Genomic DNA, 17,215 nt, shown 5'->3' with positions numbered 1-17,215 from the left:
AGGATGCAGAGAAGGTTTTGGTAAAAGCACCACCATAGTCTCAGGGTGAATGAGAGGCTGCTGGAACAGAAGAGTGCAACCTGGACTGGGGAAATGTAGCCGAGAGCGGGAGGGCCATTGCAAAGGGGAATTGTTCTCTCCAGGCTGCTTTGCACAGAAGATGAAGTCTTTCAAAGAGACACATGGTAGAACATGCAGTTGTGTTAAAAATGGCAAGGAGGTAACTTGGTCTGTGCTGGAAAAGAGACCAGCTACAGTGGAACCTTGTTTCTCAAACCACTCCGTTCCCCAATGTTCCGGCTCCCGAACATTGAAAACCCAGAAGTGTTCCAGTTTTCGAACGTTCCTCGGAACCCGAACGTCCGATGCGGCTTCCGATCTGCTAAAAGCCTAGCTGTCAGCCAATCGGAAGCCGCACCTCAGAATTCAAATGTTTCGGATGTCGAACGTCCTTCCGGAATGGCTTACATTCGACTTCTGAGGTTCCACTGTATTTGGCTTTGTGTTATGAATGGCAAAAGCTGAACCCTGATCGACCAAAGTTTAAAACAATGTTAAAAATCATTTTGGTTGGTAACAAGGATATTTGACCAGGAGCACATAACAACGCAAAAAAAAGCAAAATTATCCTAATTGCTCTTTAATAGCCTCACTGCAGATTGTCATGAAATACAATAGAGGAGTTGAGAGAGAGGCGACTCACAGGCAGAGGGAGACACAGACACGAAACAGCACTCAGTGTAAGCAGGAATGGGGAACCTGCAGTTCTCCAGAGGTTTCTGGACTCCCAACTCCCTTTAGCCCCAGCCAGCACAGCCAACGGTCAGAACAACATCCACAGGGTCACAGGTGAGCCCCGCCCCAGGCAGGAAGGTTTGACTTCCTCTGGAATAGGGAAAGAGGAGCAAGGGGCTGCCAAAAATATCTTTCCTCTCCTGAACTGGCTGGGTTTTCCTCCCCCTGCTTCTCAGAGTTTGCCCTCCCCAGAGGATTGTGGAGATACCCCCTTAGAGAGAAGGCAGAGAGCCTTATTGCAAGAGCAGATGATTAGTGCAATTTTTATCAGTAGTAGTAGCAAGTCATCACAACGGCCCACATCTCACCCACAAAAAAGCAAAACACACAAACATTCACACATCAATACACAGGTTCAATCAATTCAGCAGAGTTTGCACAAGTCCTGAGCTTCCGTGAGATGAGCAGAGGTTGCCGCCAGCCCAGAACCACACGATGCCAGGCGTTTTAGGTGCAGAGAGAACAACCATCCGCCTAAGTTTAGCGCTTCTGAGCAGAGTGTTTGTTGGTTAGCCTGGGTGCCTTCGAACAAAACTGGCACTCCTAATAACTAGGGCTCTGGGTTGGCCTACAAACCTAATCTGCAGTTCATTGCAGGTAACCAAATCTGTAACAAAACAAAAAGAGAGGGGGGTTTTTTCCAGTTGAAAAGCAGTCCAGAAGGAAAACCACCTCCAGTTCTTCCAACCTGGTACCCAGGAACATAGTAGTAATGTATATGCCCGATGCTCAGCTGTCTCTTGTCAAAATCCATCATAAATCATGTATGTATATTTGTAACAGTGGAAAATTGCAAGTTTTGTTGATGCTAAGATTCTGTCTTCCTTCTCCCCTCTGTTGCCAAGGTTCTTGCAAGGTTCTTGACAGGAGACCTCCATCCTGATGAGCCTTGTGCAACAGCCTCACCTGAAGAGAGAGAGGAAGAGAAATGAAATAATTAGCAAGCAATAGCAGAGAAGCGTGTCTCATATAATTTAACAAGATGCAGGCCATCCTCACAAGATGAGCATGTGACAACCTAGTCTTTGCTCTGAACCCATTTTGGGCAGTGGGAAACCAGCTTGGCTCTGTCAAGCAGTCAGAGAAGGAGCAGCTGAAGGGAGTTTGTGGCTCCCCAACATGCATTGGGGGGGGGAGGAATACTTTGCTCCCACTGCCAGTTACCTGAGACAGCCAAGTTAAAGGGAGGCACATTCTGGCATTGGCCAAAGAACTAAGTGTAAACTGGGATGCTGCACCTCTTGCCTCCCAGGAAGAAGAACATAGCAAAGGGGAGCCCAAGGTGGCCCCAACCATCAGCCAAAGGAGGAGCAGCTTCTCCAATGTTTGTTTTCCTCTGCCATCCCCATCCTTATTTCATTAACACGCTGCATCTATTAAATGGTGAGCCTGCATGCCGGGACTGTCTTCTCTCTTAATATATGTACAGTGCTTAGAAACGTTATGTACTTTAATATAAGTTTTTATTATTAATAAATAATAATAATAGTAATACTTCAAAAACTAAAGGCAGAGAAAGACAGAAGTACTTCACAGACAGAGGTATTTTGCAACACGTTCACTATTCACAAATAGGCAACATGGGCAATGCCAAAGAAACAATACTGAGCATATATATTAACGGAAGGAGGCACACCCAGAATGGCAACTCACAGAGAGACTCAGTGGGCAACCTCTCTGACAGGGCAGTGAATGAACCTGCTCCATCTCTCTCTTTCAGGAGGGATGACAGCTGACCAAAAGGCATGGCTGATGCCTCCTAACCGAGGGAGGGGCTTCAGGGTCAATAAGAGGCTTTAATACTTTCAATTTCTTTCTCCCAAAGTGTGCTAGCAGGAGTCTTGCAACACACTTTGGGGAACTACATGAAACAGCCCCAGAATCTGTCTCCTAATGGCACCCAGGGACATCACCCAGGCAAGATGGTTGCCTCAGAAAGAGCCTCTTGGTGCTTCTCCTCCACCCCTCCACCCTTGGGCTGAAAACAGTTCGATGATGGTGGAAAATTCAAGGCTGGCTGTTGCAATCTTGAGTAGTTGTCATTGTTAAATATTATTATTATTATTATTATTATTATTATTATTATTATTATTACACCTTGGAGTTTAAGCATCTCAGTAATCTTGTCATTCTTTCCTTCTCCCTGCCGCCACATCCCGTTTTGGAATGACAATTATGCCTTCCAAGCAGGCAAGTCAGCCTGCTTGAGAGATAAATGTGTTCAAGAACCAGCTTCACACCCAACACAATCCACCTAGCAGTGTACAGAAAAGACCCTCCAGCTCTCACTTGCAAGACACCCAATTAAAAGCAAACTCCAGAGAACAGCACGCACGCGCACACACCCTTGAACAACACAATGCTCAGCATCTGTATGCAAAAGGGCATCTGTGCATTGGAAAGGGGGGATATTCTATAGACGGGTATTGATCTAAGGGGGCCTTTATTACCAGAGGGAAACAAAGGCACTCTGGAGATCCAGCTACGATGGAAAAGCATCCCAAGTTTTGATGAATTCAACTATCTCCTTTTGTACTGTTCTACCATCTTGCAAGGCGAGGGTTGAGAGACAGGCTTGTGTGGATGCAAAGCGCTGCTTCCCAGCCTGGCCATTGTCAACTGCACCAGTCCTTTGTCAGGGCCCTTGAAATGCACATCAGAGGACTGTGATGAGGCTCAAGCTACTTCCTACGGGAGGCGGCAGAGCAGCGGAGAGAACCTCACCGCCCTTCCAGCCAAAGGACACAGCCTTGCCACGATCCCCTGAATCAGAGGTTGCGTACCTTGCAATACCTCTGTAACCCCCAACCTCACTACAAAATAAGGCGAGGGTCCTTTAACTAGCCAGGCAGCTCCTCCAGGGAACACAGAGCCTACCACACACTAAGTCTGGTCAGCCTACACGGAGGTTCAGTCCCCTGCAAAGGCCACATCTCTTATAGCTGGCCTCGGGAGATCCTTTAGCATAATACCCCAGGGTCCTGTTCTTGCCTACTCTCCACTTGGAGCCGATCCTGCCTGCTTCCCCTGCTAGCCAGTAGAAGGCTTCAGTTGGCTCAGGATCCCTGCAGAGACAACATCTCCAGAAGCTGCCACAGCAGAGCTCCTTGGAGCTGTCCAAGGTCCTGTATGCTTTGTGCTTGATCCAGACTTAACAGCTGCTTCCTTGGTGACCTGCAAGGACCCACAGAGCTGGACAGGGTTACTCTTACTTTGCTCTTCACCACAAGAGAAAGTTGGAAATGACTCCACCAAATACATTCCAGGCCTTGTTTGTAAAGGGGAGCAGAAAAGGAGAGTGGCAGGGAACACACACTAATTTCCACCCCTGCCCGCAACAAATCCAAAATCTGCAGGAGGCTAATACCTTTATTAGGACCAACCGAACCCTCACAAAGTTGTGAGCAACTTTTCAAGTTCTCCAGAACTCTTCTTTGGTCTGTATTTTAAAAACAACAAAAAAGGAGGGCATCATATTGAAAGACATCTAAGTCTCCAGCTTGTAACTAAACTTGAAGATGGGGTGCATGAACAGAGGCTCAGACTTCATACCCAGTAGAGGCTGATTTAATTCAGGCAGTCTTTCCCTAAATTCCCACGCTGGTACCCTCTCCAGATGTTAATGACTACAACCTTCATCAACCCCCAGACTGCATAGTCATATGATGTTGGGGCTGATGGGAATTGTACTCGTTAACATCTGGAGCTTGGGGAAAGTTGTACTAATCAGATTCCACAAGTGCTAATAATGGTTGCTCTTCTTAGCTGGAGATCTTGTAGTGAAGTACTGTCCAATTTATTCATTTCTAAATGGACCAACATAGATATCACCCCCCTTTAAAATAGTTCCACCCACTCACCCATATGTTTACACCGTCCTCCCTCTCTCCTTACCTATATTTTATATCAAACACTGTGGAATCTTCATCATCCTCATCATCTTCATTTAAGGGGGCCATTTCCACCCGTTCTGCTGGAGTTGTGATGATGTCATACTTGCGGGTTTTTTTAATCTTCCTGCCAGACCTAAAACAGCAAGAAAATTATATTGTAGGTGTACACAAATATTGTGGAAACAAAACACTGACAATTTATTTAAACCCATCCAAATGGGAGTGGAGAAAAAGATGCAACAGACCCCTGTTACCAGGCCACTTTTCCAGCCACTCTCAGCTTCTCATTGATGCTCCAGCTAATATAGTTGTACTTTGGATCCTGAACGCCTTGTGATTCAAACGTTTTGGCTCCCGAACGCCGCAAACCCAGAAGTGTTCCGGTTTGCAAACTTTTTTTGGAAGCCGAATGTCCGACGCGGCTGACACGGCTTCTGCTTGAGTGCAGGAAGCTCCTGCAGCCAATCGGAAGCTTCGTCTTGGTTTCTGAACGTTTTTGAAAGTCGAACGGACTTCCGGAACAGATTCCGTTCAAGAACTAAGGTACTACTGTATGAGAAAACACTTGAAGGTGTGTGGGGGGGGGAGAGAGAACATCCTGCATGGGGATTTGAACCCAGATCTGCCTGCGTCAAGGCAAATTCTCTACTCACCAGACCACCACTCTCTACTCACTCGACTACCTTTTGCAATTATGTTTGATTTACAAATACATGAACAGAGCACAACTACTAACCCTGTTGCAAATCCCTCAAAACAATTGTATGCAGCCTCCAGGCTGCTTGCATTCTCATCTGTGTGGCCTTGCTCAAATTCAAACTGGAACTTGTCTCTAGATGCCTTCAGGCCAGATCCCATGAAGCTTCTCATGTCAATAATATTTTGCCTTTTTGTTGGACTGATTCAAGAGATGCAATCCAGTATGCTTCAGACTCCGATTATCTGGAGCACAGTGTTCACACTTGAACAGGCTTTCATTTGCCTGGGTTGTAAAGACACGAATACTGCTAAGAAATGAGCATGCCCCACCTTTCATAGCAGGGACCATAGCTCTGCACCCCACCCCACACAAACCTATCTGGGGCTTGCTATGCTGCATCACTGAAGGACTGTAATTGCCACTGATTAAACAACCCTTGAGATCTGCTGCTTAATCTGCTCAGCTGCCATTGTAAAGACCTTCTTTGAAATTACAACCATGAACCACAAACACAATGAGCCATTAAAAACCAATATAGCTTTTTACAAGCCCATTTAGGAAGTGTCCACAAAATCACCCTATTAATTAGTCCAGAACAAACACTATACACTAGGTATGATTGCTCCATCACTAACACTGATCAGAATTACTCCTCCCTGCCTTGGGATATGTATTAAAAACAACTACTACTACAACCAACAGACATGGTTTTGTTGTTGTTGTTCAGTCGTTCAGTCGTGTCCGACTCTTCGTGACCCCATGGACCAGATAACACCAGGCACGCCTATCTTTCACTGCCTCTCGCAGTTTGGCCAAACTCATGTTAGTAGCTTCGAGAACACTGTCCAACCATCTCATCCTCTGTCGCCCCCTTCTCCTTGTGCCCTCCATCTTTCCCAACATCAGGGTCTTTTCCAGGGAGTCTTCTCTTCTCATGAGGTGGCCAAAGTACTGGAGCCTCAACTTCAGGATCTGTCCTTCTAGTGAGCACTCAGGGCTGATTTCTTTGAGAATGGATAAGTTTGATCTTCTTGTAGTCCATGGGACTCTCAAGAGTCTCAAGACATGGTTTTACTTCTGTGCAGATTATAAACTTCCTTATTGCAAGGTACAGTAAGGTGGGTTTGGTGATTTTTAAAAGGAAAAAAAAAGACTTTATCCAGACTTTCAAGCAGAAGGCCAGCATCTGTAGTCAGATACATGGTCACCCAAATAACATGCTGTGTAAACAACCATTCCTCTGCTTATTCCTAGCTTCACCTCCCTCCCTTTTCTATTGCCCCTGCACTGAATTTTAAATTGCAAGCCACTTGGGGCAGGGACCTATCATCTTCCTGGGCCATGCACACTGCTAGTGCCATGTAACTAGTAATGGTATTACAACTGTAAGCTGCATGGGGCAATGCCCTGTCCTGTTGCTGCATCACGCGTGCTGATGGCGCCATACAAATCAGAGCAGTAGTAGCTGCAGGAACAATCGTAGCAGTTCTAAGGTGATAAGAGAGCATGGGTACTCCTCTGGTACAAATGTTTGGCAAGGGATTATTAAAAGGCATCTTTCTCACCACCTCCCTGAATAACCTTGGCTTTCTCTCTTCAAGTTTTTTCCCCCCAATCTGGATGCTTAATCTTAGAACTCAGCAAGAAGACAGCTAGGAGTGGGAGAGGGAGGGAGTCTGTGACCACGCTCACTCAGCCCTTTCCATCACCAGCGGTGATTCTGACCAAGCACTCAGTCACATGAAGAGCAGCTGCTCCCCATCACGCAGAGGCTGCAATCGCTGGCTGTCAGCTTGCCCGCTGCTTAGACTGCTCTTCAGCCTTTAATCTATTTTTAGCCAGGCAGCAGTCAGGATTAAAAGGATCCGCTCCTGACCCCATGATCCCGAGACGTGGCCCCCTCCCACTCTGAGACGGCAGCACCACCACTCTTGAGAAGCAAGACTGGAGGAGGAAGAAATACGGTCCTTGATACTTGCAGCTGCAGATCAATACATTCATGAGGCTAAAGCAAGCAGGAGACCCTACGTTCATTGTCCCTTACCTGATGCCCTCCAGATCTTTTGGACTGTAACTCCTATCAGTCCCATCCAACACAGCTGTACTGGTTGGGGACCAATAGATGTCGGAGGCCAACACACCTGGAGGGTACCAGGCTGGGAGAGGCTGCCCTACTCCATATTGGAAATAATTGTCCTCCGCCATGCATGCAACCCAGTATATAACCGTGGGAAATTGCGTTGCCATTTCTCATTAAGCATAGATGTAAATAGTTCAACTATGGAACTCTCTCCCACAGGAGGCAGTAATGGCCACCAACTCGGTTTCCTAGTTGCTGGAAACCATAGGAGGGGACAGTGCTCTTGTGCTCAGGTCCTGCCCTGCTTGCAGGTTTCCCACAGGCTTCTGGCCGGTCACTGTGAGAACAGGATGCTGGAATGGGTGGGCCACTGGCCTAATCCAGAAGGGTCTTCTTATATTCTTAATGATCCTATCACCTAGGGCTAGTGGAAGTTGGAGTACAACAGAATCTGGAAGGCCACAGGTTCCCCACCCCAAACAAATTAATCATGGAAGTGCCCCTGATGAATCTGGCACCAATTCAGAATAGGCTGCACATTGCTGGCCTTCGACATAAAGGTAAAGGTAAAGGTAAAGGGACCCCTGACCATTAGGTCCAATCGTGTCTGACTCTGAGGTTGCGGCGCTCATCTCGCGTTACTGGCCGAGGGAGCCGGCGTACAGCTTCCGGGTCATGTGACCAGCATGACAAAGCTGCTTCTGGCGAACCAGAGCAGCACACGGAAACGCCGTTTACCTTCCCGCCGGAACGGTACCGGGTGGCGCTGTGGGTTAAACCACAGAGCCTAGGGCTTGCTGATCAGAAGGTTGGTGGTTCGAATCCCCGCGATGGGGTGAGCTCCCGTTGCTCGGTCCCAGCTCCTGCCCACCTAGCAGTTTGAAAGCACGTCAAAAGTGCAAGCAGATAAATAGCCCTTCGACATACCTCTTGGCAAAGTCAACACAGCAGGGGGAAAGGATGATTCGCCTACCCAAACTCCAAGGAAAGGCAACACACCAGGCACTTTTTGAGCAGGGCAAAATTTGAGAGTGCAACATCGAGGGGAGGAACCCTGCCAATATATTTTACTGCTTTTTACAAAACCGTTCTCTTTCTGTGACATCACTATGCCTTTTCATTCCTACATGGTGCTGAAGTGGGGTTAATTTGTGTAACCCTGCTGGAAAGCCATCGGCTAGTTAGTGTACAGATCCCATCCCATCGTGGAGGGAACAATTTACCTTTCCATGTTCCACATACCCAGTATATTCCTGTTGACAAGTCACAAAGGACCTGAGGCCGATACGAAGATTTCTGTGGGGCCATTACAGGTTGGGCAACACATCCACCCTTTTGATACTGCATCCAGTTCTGGTCATGCACAGTATTATTGCTATACCTTGGCCATAATCACATGTAGCCTTTAGGCATCCAGAATATCCCCGAGCAGGACTAGAAAAACACACACACTTCTTGGCTCAGTTTGCTCAAGTGCAAGCACCAAGGGTCTCAGTGACATAAGTCACAAGACTGTCCACCTGACATCCTCAAGTGGTACCATTCATGCTTTCAGCACCCTCCGTGAAATAACTATTTCCAGGGTTTCCTGGTGAATGAATAGTTGCTAAACTGGTTTAAGTCTGCATTATACTGTATCAACCTAAGGTAGCTTTGCCAATCAGTTTCACAAAATGAGCACTAGCCTAGTTTCTACTTGGCTGCTAGTTCCAATCACATATATCTTTTTTTTTTTTTTCCATCGTTAAAAATCCTTTATTGTTCAATTAAAATATCATTACATACAAGCATATGTACAAGCATATGCATATACAAATGCATACTCCTTTATACCAAGGAGTAAAGAAATAAATCTCTCATATCTTAGCTAACTAGAAACAAGCAGAAAGAAAAGAAACATAGAAAAAAAGAAAGAAAGAAAAAGGAAAGAAAAACAGAGAGAAGGAAGAGAAAAAGAAATAGAAGGAAGAAGAAAAGAAAGAAAAAAAAGAAAAGAAAAAAAAAACAGAAAGGAAAAGAAAAGGATCTTCAAAGAAGAAGATCAAGACAAAATGAAGTCATCCAAAAGACAAGACCTTCACAAATACTTTCTACATATACTTCCGCTGCTTTTACAACATACAATCACATATATCAATGCAACGATGGTGTGTTGTGTGTGAAGCATCCTTGCTTGATCACCTGGAGGAAATTCGTATGTGCCACAGGTGAGCAGGCAAGTGGCTATTTGCAGGCTTCCTTTAGAGGAGTCAAATTAACAGAGCAGTCATCTCCCGGCCACAGCTCCATGATACAGCACTGGCTTTTCATGCAGAATTTGGCCCCAAATATCTCCAGGTAGAATTTGGAAAGCTGAATCCCTGGAGAATCACTGCCAGTCCATGCAAACAACCCTGAGGCACATCTGTCCTGGAAGAAGACAGCTTCCTATATTGTTGCTGTTATTCTTAGTTCAATTTATGAGTTGCTTCCAACAAAACTCTCGCAGCGACTTAGAACTGTTAACAATCCAATGTAAAATACACTGTTTAAAAACTTAACACAGACGCAGCATTAGAAACTCAGATATATAAGCTAGCCACCAAAAGGCTCTTTAAACCAGGGTTACAGTCACCAAAACAGAATGTCTAGCCGCCATTTTAGGGGCAGACAGTTCAAAAGCCATATTTTTCAGTATTACATTTTGGTTCCTGAAATTTGTCCTGATTGTGCAGATAAAATATCGTGGATAGAATTCTACAAGATGTGTTGTTAGTGTGCGAAAACAGGCAAGATCCAATGACATACACACCCCCGGCATGCACCTCCAGATGGTGGAGATATCAGGCACCATCCTTGCACCCGGGGATCTTCACTTGGTTGCAAGTGGACAATAGCCAGGTGCAAAATGTGCCTGGCAAATTTCAAATGCTGCAAAGAGGCACTCATATAACAAATAATTGTCAGCCTAAAGGTTCTGCCATCACTTACAAAGCTGAAAACACTTAACATCTGACCACTCACCCATTTAGCTTAGTAGTGTTTACTCTGAGTGATTTAGGAACAGGATCTTTCCTAGCCCCACCTGGAGATACCAAGGACTGAACTTGGAATCTTAATGCAGGCAAAGCAATTATTCTGCCACTGAGCTATGGCCTTTCACACCAACATCATACAAGCTTCAAACATTTAGCAATGGGGGGTGGGGACCAGAAGTGTAACCTTCAGGGGCCAGCTTCCTCATCCCTTCCACAACATTTCCTCATCCCCTCCATGACAACTGCACCTGCAGCACCTTCTCCTTTTTGACAACATGACAGGAAAATGACTCATACCAGAAAGACAGGTTCCCAGGAACACGCAGATCATTGGGCAGATTGGGCAGGCCGCCGGGGCGTTTTAACTCTGTGTACTTAAAAACTGCTGCTCATTTTTGCCTCCAAGGCACTAAAGGCAGTTCCAACTATTGTTATCCTCCACCAAGAGGAATTCCTGTTGGGAGAGGCAGAATCCTCTTTTCAGGAAAGACACATGACCGGCTTTCAGAAATATTTGCAAGCAGTGTAACCTTTGGTCACAGATGCATCCTGCAGAGGGGGGAAAATCCACAAAGACAAGCAAGCCTGATGTGGCATCAGGGGAACATAGTTCGGTGTGGAAGGGGACATGTTTTGAATGCAGACAGTCATACATACAATTTCCCAATCGTTCCTGTTTAAGAAGGACCAGGTAGCTGTTAGTGGGAAACAGTGCCGTCTTAAAGGGATCGGGCGCCCTGGCACGACGATCCCTCAGCGCCCCCGGTGGGCCGCCTCTCCACCCACCTCCCTCCCGCACTGGCCGCCCCTCGGGAGGGGGGGTGGCCGAGCGGGGGATGAGGGGCGTGGCGCTGCAAGCCGGCTGCCCTCCGGAGCCCCAGCTGGAGCACTGGGAAGGGCGCGTAAAGCCCCGCGCCGCTCCAGTGCCACGCCCCTCATCCCCCGAGGGGCGGCCAGCACGGGAGGGAGGTGGGCGAGCGGGGGATGAGGGGCATGCGCTGGAGCAGCGCAGGGCTTTGCGCGCCCTTCCCAGCGCTCCAGCTGGGGCTCCAGAGGGCAGCCGGCTTGCAGCTTGCCCACCGGCACGCGAGCGCCTGCCCATGGGCCCGGGCGCGGGTTGGGGAGGGAGCACTCGCGGGGGCGCCCCTGGGGGGCCTGGCGCCCTGGTGTACCGCATCACCCAGCCCCTATTATGAGACGGCCCTGGTGGGAAAGATCTCTGCCGGAGATCCTGGGGAGTCACTGACAATACTGAGCCAAAGGCAAATAGTCTGATCCTTTTACAACAGTTTCTGATATCCCTAGTCCTCTGTATCATCAGAAGAGAGACTGCAAGGAAGGCCTTAGTTCAGTGGCAAAACATCCCAGGTTCAATCCCCAGCATCTTCTGGTAGGCCCTGAGAAACACCCTTGTCTGAAACCCTAGAACTGGGTTTCCCAAACTTGGGTCTCCAGTTGTTTTTGGACTACAAATCCCACCATCCTCAGCTAGTCAGGGATGGTGGGAATTGTATTACGAAAACAGCTGGAGACTCAAGTGTGGGAAACCCTGCCCTAGAAATTCCTTGCTGCCAGTCAGTGTAGCCAGTATTGAGCTAGATGGACCAATGGTCTGATTCAGCATGAGAACCTAAGAAATGGCTTGCGGGATCAAGCCAAAGCCCCACTTAGCACCAGCACTTGGTCCAGTTTACCACTGGAAGTGCAAGATTTTCAAGTGTGCAAACAGTGGGAGGCGGTCCAGGTGAGGCTGTCACAGGACTCCTTACCTCTGCATTGTAAGTGACTTTTCCTATACTTTTCAAAAAGCCAACGAAGAATGGTCAATATTCAAAGAATATCTCAAAAATTATATGAACAGCGCAAGTCTCCTGGCAGACATAGATTAAATCTTGTAAATAAAGAGAAGGTTTAGTAACACTTGTTTTGATAGCTGTTAAGAGACAAACATGACATGCATATAGAGCAAGGGTCAGCAAACTTCTTCAGCTGTGGGCCAGTCCACCGTCCCTCAGACCATGTTGTGGGCCAGACTATATTTTGGGGGGGGAAATGAACAAATTCCTATGCCCCACAAATAACCCAGAGATGCATTTTAAATAAAAACACACATTCTACTCATGTAAAAACACGCTGATTCCCGAACCGTCCGCGGGCCGGATTTAGAAGGCGATTGGGCCACATCCAGTCCCCAGGCCTTAGGTTGCCTACCCCTGGTATGGAGATATGATTGGTAACAAAGCTCAAGGAGAATGAGTCGGAAGTCTACTTTGATTGGTGTAAACGTCTGATTGTAGGTATGTTGGGTATGTATTGGGTATGTAATGTTTGTATGTATGTAATATGTAGCTTGGTATGTGTATAGTTTAATGTAAATTAATGTATAACAAGAATAAAGGTTATTTTAGAAACAAAAAAGGAAGTGACTTTTCCTTACTACCATTCCCCTGGAAAAAGTTCAGGGTCAGCTTGCACCTTGTGTAAACTCTGCTCAGGAAACTACGATTCAATTATGAGAGATACAAAACATACACACACATGTACTGCAAAGCTTGGAAAAGGCAGAGAGCATCCCTCCTAAACATGGAGGGTCCAGCAAAGATGGGGAGCAAAAAAAAAAAAGATCCCTGAAAGGGGAACCCTATCTCCACCCCACCCCCGTTTAAATAAATGCAGTTTTCATGGTAGGTGTGAAAAGAGATGGGGGAACAGGCAAGTCACTCACAGCTGGAACATGGTGGTGGTAATAATAATAAATACAGCCCAACTTTCTTAAAGGGTTGCAACAAGGTTTACTGAGTTAGTATTGGTTGGAAAGGCTATTTTGCAAGGGTTTTTTTTCCTCCTTAATGTTAAGAATAAGACTTCTGAAGATGCAGGTTTTTATAAGCAACTTCCAACTCTAAGGGAATAGTACAATAAATCACCCTTCCCTGGTCTGGAGCCCTCCAGATGTTGTTGGATTACAACCTTCATCATCCCTCACCATTTGTCATGCTGTCTGGGGCTGATGGGAGTTGTAGTCCAACATCTGCAGGCACTAGGTTGAGGAAGCCTGCAAATACCTGTAAATATCATAACAAAGCAGTTTGGACATGCTAAAGCACTGGTGCTAATACTGACTAGTCTTTTAAGAAACAAAGTTATTTCAGAGTGAGCCCCACCCCTTACAACATGAGAATAATGGATACTGACCTACCTTACAGGGCTGTTGTGAAGATTACCAATTTGATGTACATGAAGCATATTAAGGCTGCAATCCAACATAAGCTTGTTTGAGAATAAGCCCAGCTGAAGGTGGTGGGGTTTACTTCTGAGTAAGCATTGTGGAGGATTGCGCTGTACATACTTTTTTTAAAGGGCAGGGCACTATTTAACTAGGAAGTACTATTGGCAAGCAGCTAAAGAAGCAAACCTTTTATCTCTCAGCCGACTTGTAATATAGTGGACAACTGATACTAGCCTACCTTTCTGAATCATCATAGAGATTACCAAGGTAATTTATTCACTTGAGATTTATATCCGCCTTTCGCCCAAAGGGAAACAAAAGCAGTTTACAGGAGCAACATGAAACATGCACATCGCCCATTCAAAAGAACGTGCAATCTGATAAAAGACATTTCTAATGTGCACGAAGTACTCTGGGAGTGCCATACAATGCCTCCGATTCTCCTGCCGCCTTTAGATGCCACCCTCCACTCCGGCCCACCATCACCACCCCCTTGCCGAAGGGTGCCAAAGAACCAAGCTGGACTGGGTGCGGGTGCGGATGAGGGGCTCCCGGCCTAGCCTCCTCCTGCGCCCACTGCAGCCTCCCAACCCAGCTGGCTCGCCGGCCGCTCCAGTTTTGCGTTGCAAAAGGCAGAGGAGCCGCGGGCGGCGGAAGCAGCTGGCAACCCCGCCAACTACGCACCTGAGGACGCGGAGGAGCAGGCAGGCGATGAGCCCGACGCTGGCGGCGCAAGCCCCGATGACGGCGGCCTTGAGCGCAGGCAAGTCCCGCATCAGAGCCCACATGGGGCTCCGCCGGGCGCCCTCGCTGCGGTTCCCGGCCGGCGGCTCCGAGAGCCCCGGGCGGCTGCTGTTGGAGATGGAGCCCGAGGAAGAGGCAGCGGCGACGCTGGGCGGAGGAGCCACGGCGGCCAAGGCGGGTAGGACGAACAGGAGCGAGAGCCAGAGCAGGGCCGCCGCCACGGCGCCCGACGCCGCCACCGGGAAGGTGCGCATCGTGGCCGGGCCCGGGAGAGGAGCAGGCAGAAGCGGACTCAGCTGGTAGCCAGAGCAGCTGCGCGTCCTTCCTTCCTCGCTTCCGCCTGCTGCCCGGCCTCCCACCGCTTCTCGTCCCCGATGAGCCGGATCAGGGCACGCGAAGGGGCGGGCAGAGGAGGAGCCGCGTCCAGGAAGGAACGGGCAGCAGATGGGCCTGGGCGCCAAGAGGGCCCCTGCGCAAGTGCAGAGGGCTTCCGCCGCGCACCTTCACACCTCCAGTGCCGAGTCATCACGGCACGAGGAGGCAGAGGCTGCCAGATCCAGAAGTGCCCCTCCCCGCCTCCGTCACGGGTTTTTTTTTTTTTTTTGGTAGAGCACCCAAAGGTGAGCGCCACCACCCTGGGCAGTATTTAAGGATGCTGAAAGAGGAGACGGGGTTAATGGCAACCCGATCCTATTTGGTTCCGCTCCCAAGCAAGCCTTGGATCGCCATCCCTTCAAGGCCTGAGCTCTTTAAATGGGCTCATCCCAGTGTCACTGTTATTATTACCATGTATACTGTATATATCCCACCTTTCCTGCAAGGAGCATGCTGTTCCCCGCCTCTCCATATTATCCGCACAACGACCCTGTAAGGTAGGCTAGGTTGAGAGGCAGTGAGCTTCACAGCTTGGGGCAGGGGTGGGGGGATTTGGTCTCCTAGGTCCTAGTCCAACACTAGATAACACTATACAATACTGTACTGGCTCTCTGGTCATAGGGTCATCATGTATCCAGTTCTGTTCCTGCTTTGAGTAGACCCATCAAAATGGATAGATGTGACGACCTGGGCGCCATTAATTTTGTGGAGTCTACTCGTGTGTACATCTTTGGATACATGCCAGTGCCAAAGCAAAGTTTAATTATAAACAGTGTTTTCTGCAAATATGCTATGATCAGAGTGGGTCACAGAAGACCATTTTAGTACAACAGTGCAAATGTCCTAAGGGATAAAATTGTATGGCCCTCCAGACAAGCTTTCCTCAACCTGGTGCACACCCTCCCCCACAATGCTACTGGACTCAATCTCCCATCAGCTCCAGCCAAGAAGGCCAAAGGCTGGAGCTGTAGTGGCACAAGCTCAAGAGGGGACCTCATTGGCTGCCCCTCCCCCATCAGCATGTTTGAAGCACATTCTTTCCCTCAAAGAATTCTGGGCACTGTAGTTTGCTAAGGGCTGCTGGGAATGGTAACTCAGCGAGGCCCAGAATGCTTTGAGGTGGGAAATGCACTTCGAATGTGCTTTAAAGCTCTAGCGTGTTCACAGCCTAATCATACTTGACACAAAAAAAGCAGGAAGTTCACCCAAGTTATTTGGTGCTTCTGGGGAATAATCATGGGTGGTTTGTTTGCTATACCAAACACGATGAAGAGGGGGGCAGATGGTGCTTTGTCTCCTTTACTGCAAAAGACCCCAAAAGTAATAAACATGACAGATATTTCTCTCCCTGCCCCACCAACCAACCAACCACCCATTTGGGGAACCCAGGCTGAAATTGATATGGTAAAAAAGTAGCTTCTACATGGACTTGCAGTGAGAGAGAAAGTGCTGGCAAATACTGAAGATGAGAGAAGCTTGGAATTGTAGAGTTGGAAGAGATCCCAAGGGTCATCTAGTCTAACTCCCTGCAATGCAGGAACCATGCATTCTGAGCATGTGCAAGAGCTTTTTGATGGATAAATCGCACAAAATAAGCAGCAAGAGCAGGTCGAGGGAACTTGCAGGCTCCAAGCGGCTACGCCTTTGACCAGCCATTTACTCAGACACACAGAGCAATGGCACCCTTTATAGAGAGTCCCAGGGAGAATGGTCTCTGATTGCATACAGCAAAGGAACTAAGCTCCACTGGTCTTTCTCAGCCAATCGGGATACTGCATCAGATGCCACCCACTCTCAGCTTGAAAAATAAACACTGTTCTTTCCCCCTCTCCAGCCCAGAGAGATGACTGGGGGAAAAGCAAAACGGGCTGTCCCATTCTTTCACAAGATTATGGGCCTCCAAGTTGGGGAAAGGGCTTCTGGGTGTGCAGGCTGGGCAGAAAAAAAACCCCTCTCCTCTCCCTCAAACTGTCCACTCCTTTATAGACCCATGTTCAGACTTGCGAGCTGCCCACTTCCCTCTCTGTTTTCCCTTTCCTTATTCATCTCTACTGTCCTTCATAAAGGATAGCAGGAAAAAGAAGGTGGATGCTGAGAGTTCTTCCCCCTTTCTGGGCTTGTTCACACATGTGGGTTAACCTAAGTTCACTGTCTCAGGGGTTACGAGCAGCATATGTTTTGAATAAAATAATTAATTGAATAAAAATAATTAGGGTATTCAGCTGGTGAACAGAAACTTACTATTAATCAACACAATGCTTTCTTCCAATACAATCCTTCCCATGGTTTTAAGGTTTTATTTTATTTTATTTATTTTACAAGATTTCTGTACTGCTTGCTTGCAATTACAGAATTGTAGAGTTGGAATGGATCCAAAGGGTG

General features: G+C 47.7%; 1 protein-coding gene across 1 annotated transcript; it reads right to left on the bottom strand.

Moving 5' to 3' along the window:
• Positions 1–624: 624 nt before the first annotated feature.
• Positions 625–14,930, bottom strand: FAM174B (family with sequence similarity 174 member B). The gene is made up of 3 exons (XM_033167397.1): positions 14,399–14,930; positions 4,690–4,821; positions 625–1,701 (listed from the first exon to the last, which is right to left on the bottom strand). Exons 1-3 carry the CDS (start codon positions 14,710–14,712, stop codon positions 1,698–1,700), a joined length of 450 nt encoding a protein of 149 aa, XP_033023288.1. The 5' UTR covers positions 14,713–14,930; the 3' UTR covers positions 625–1,697.
• Positions 14,931–17,215: the final 2,285 nt, after the last annotated feature.

The sequence above is a fragment of the Lacerta agilis genome, chromosome 13, assembly GCF_009819535.1.
Source record: "Lacerta agilis isolate rLacAgi1 chromosome 13, rLacAgi1.pri, whole genome shotgun sequence".
NCBI lineage: Eukaryota > Metazoa > Chordata > Lepidosauria > Squamata > Lacertidae > Lacerta > Lacerta agilis.
The sequence above is the reverse complement of the archived record's forward strand: the minus strand, read 5'-3'. Positions and strand labels throughout refer to the sequence as shown.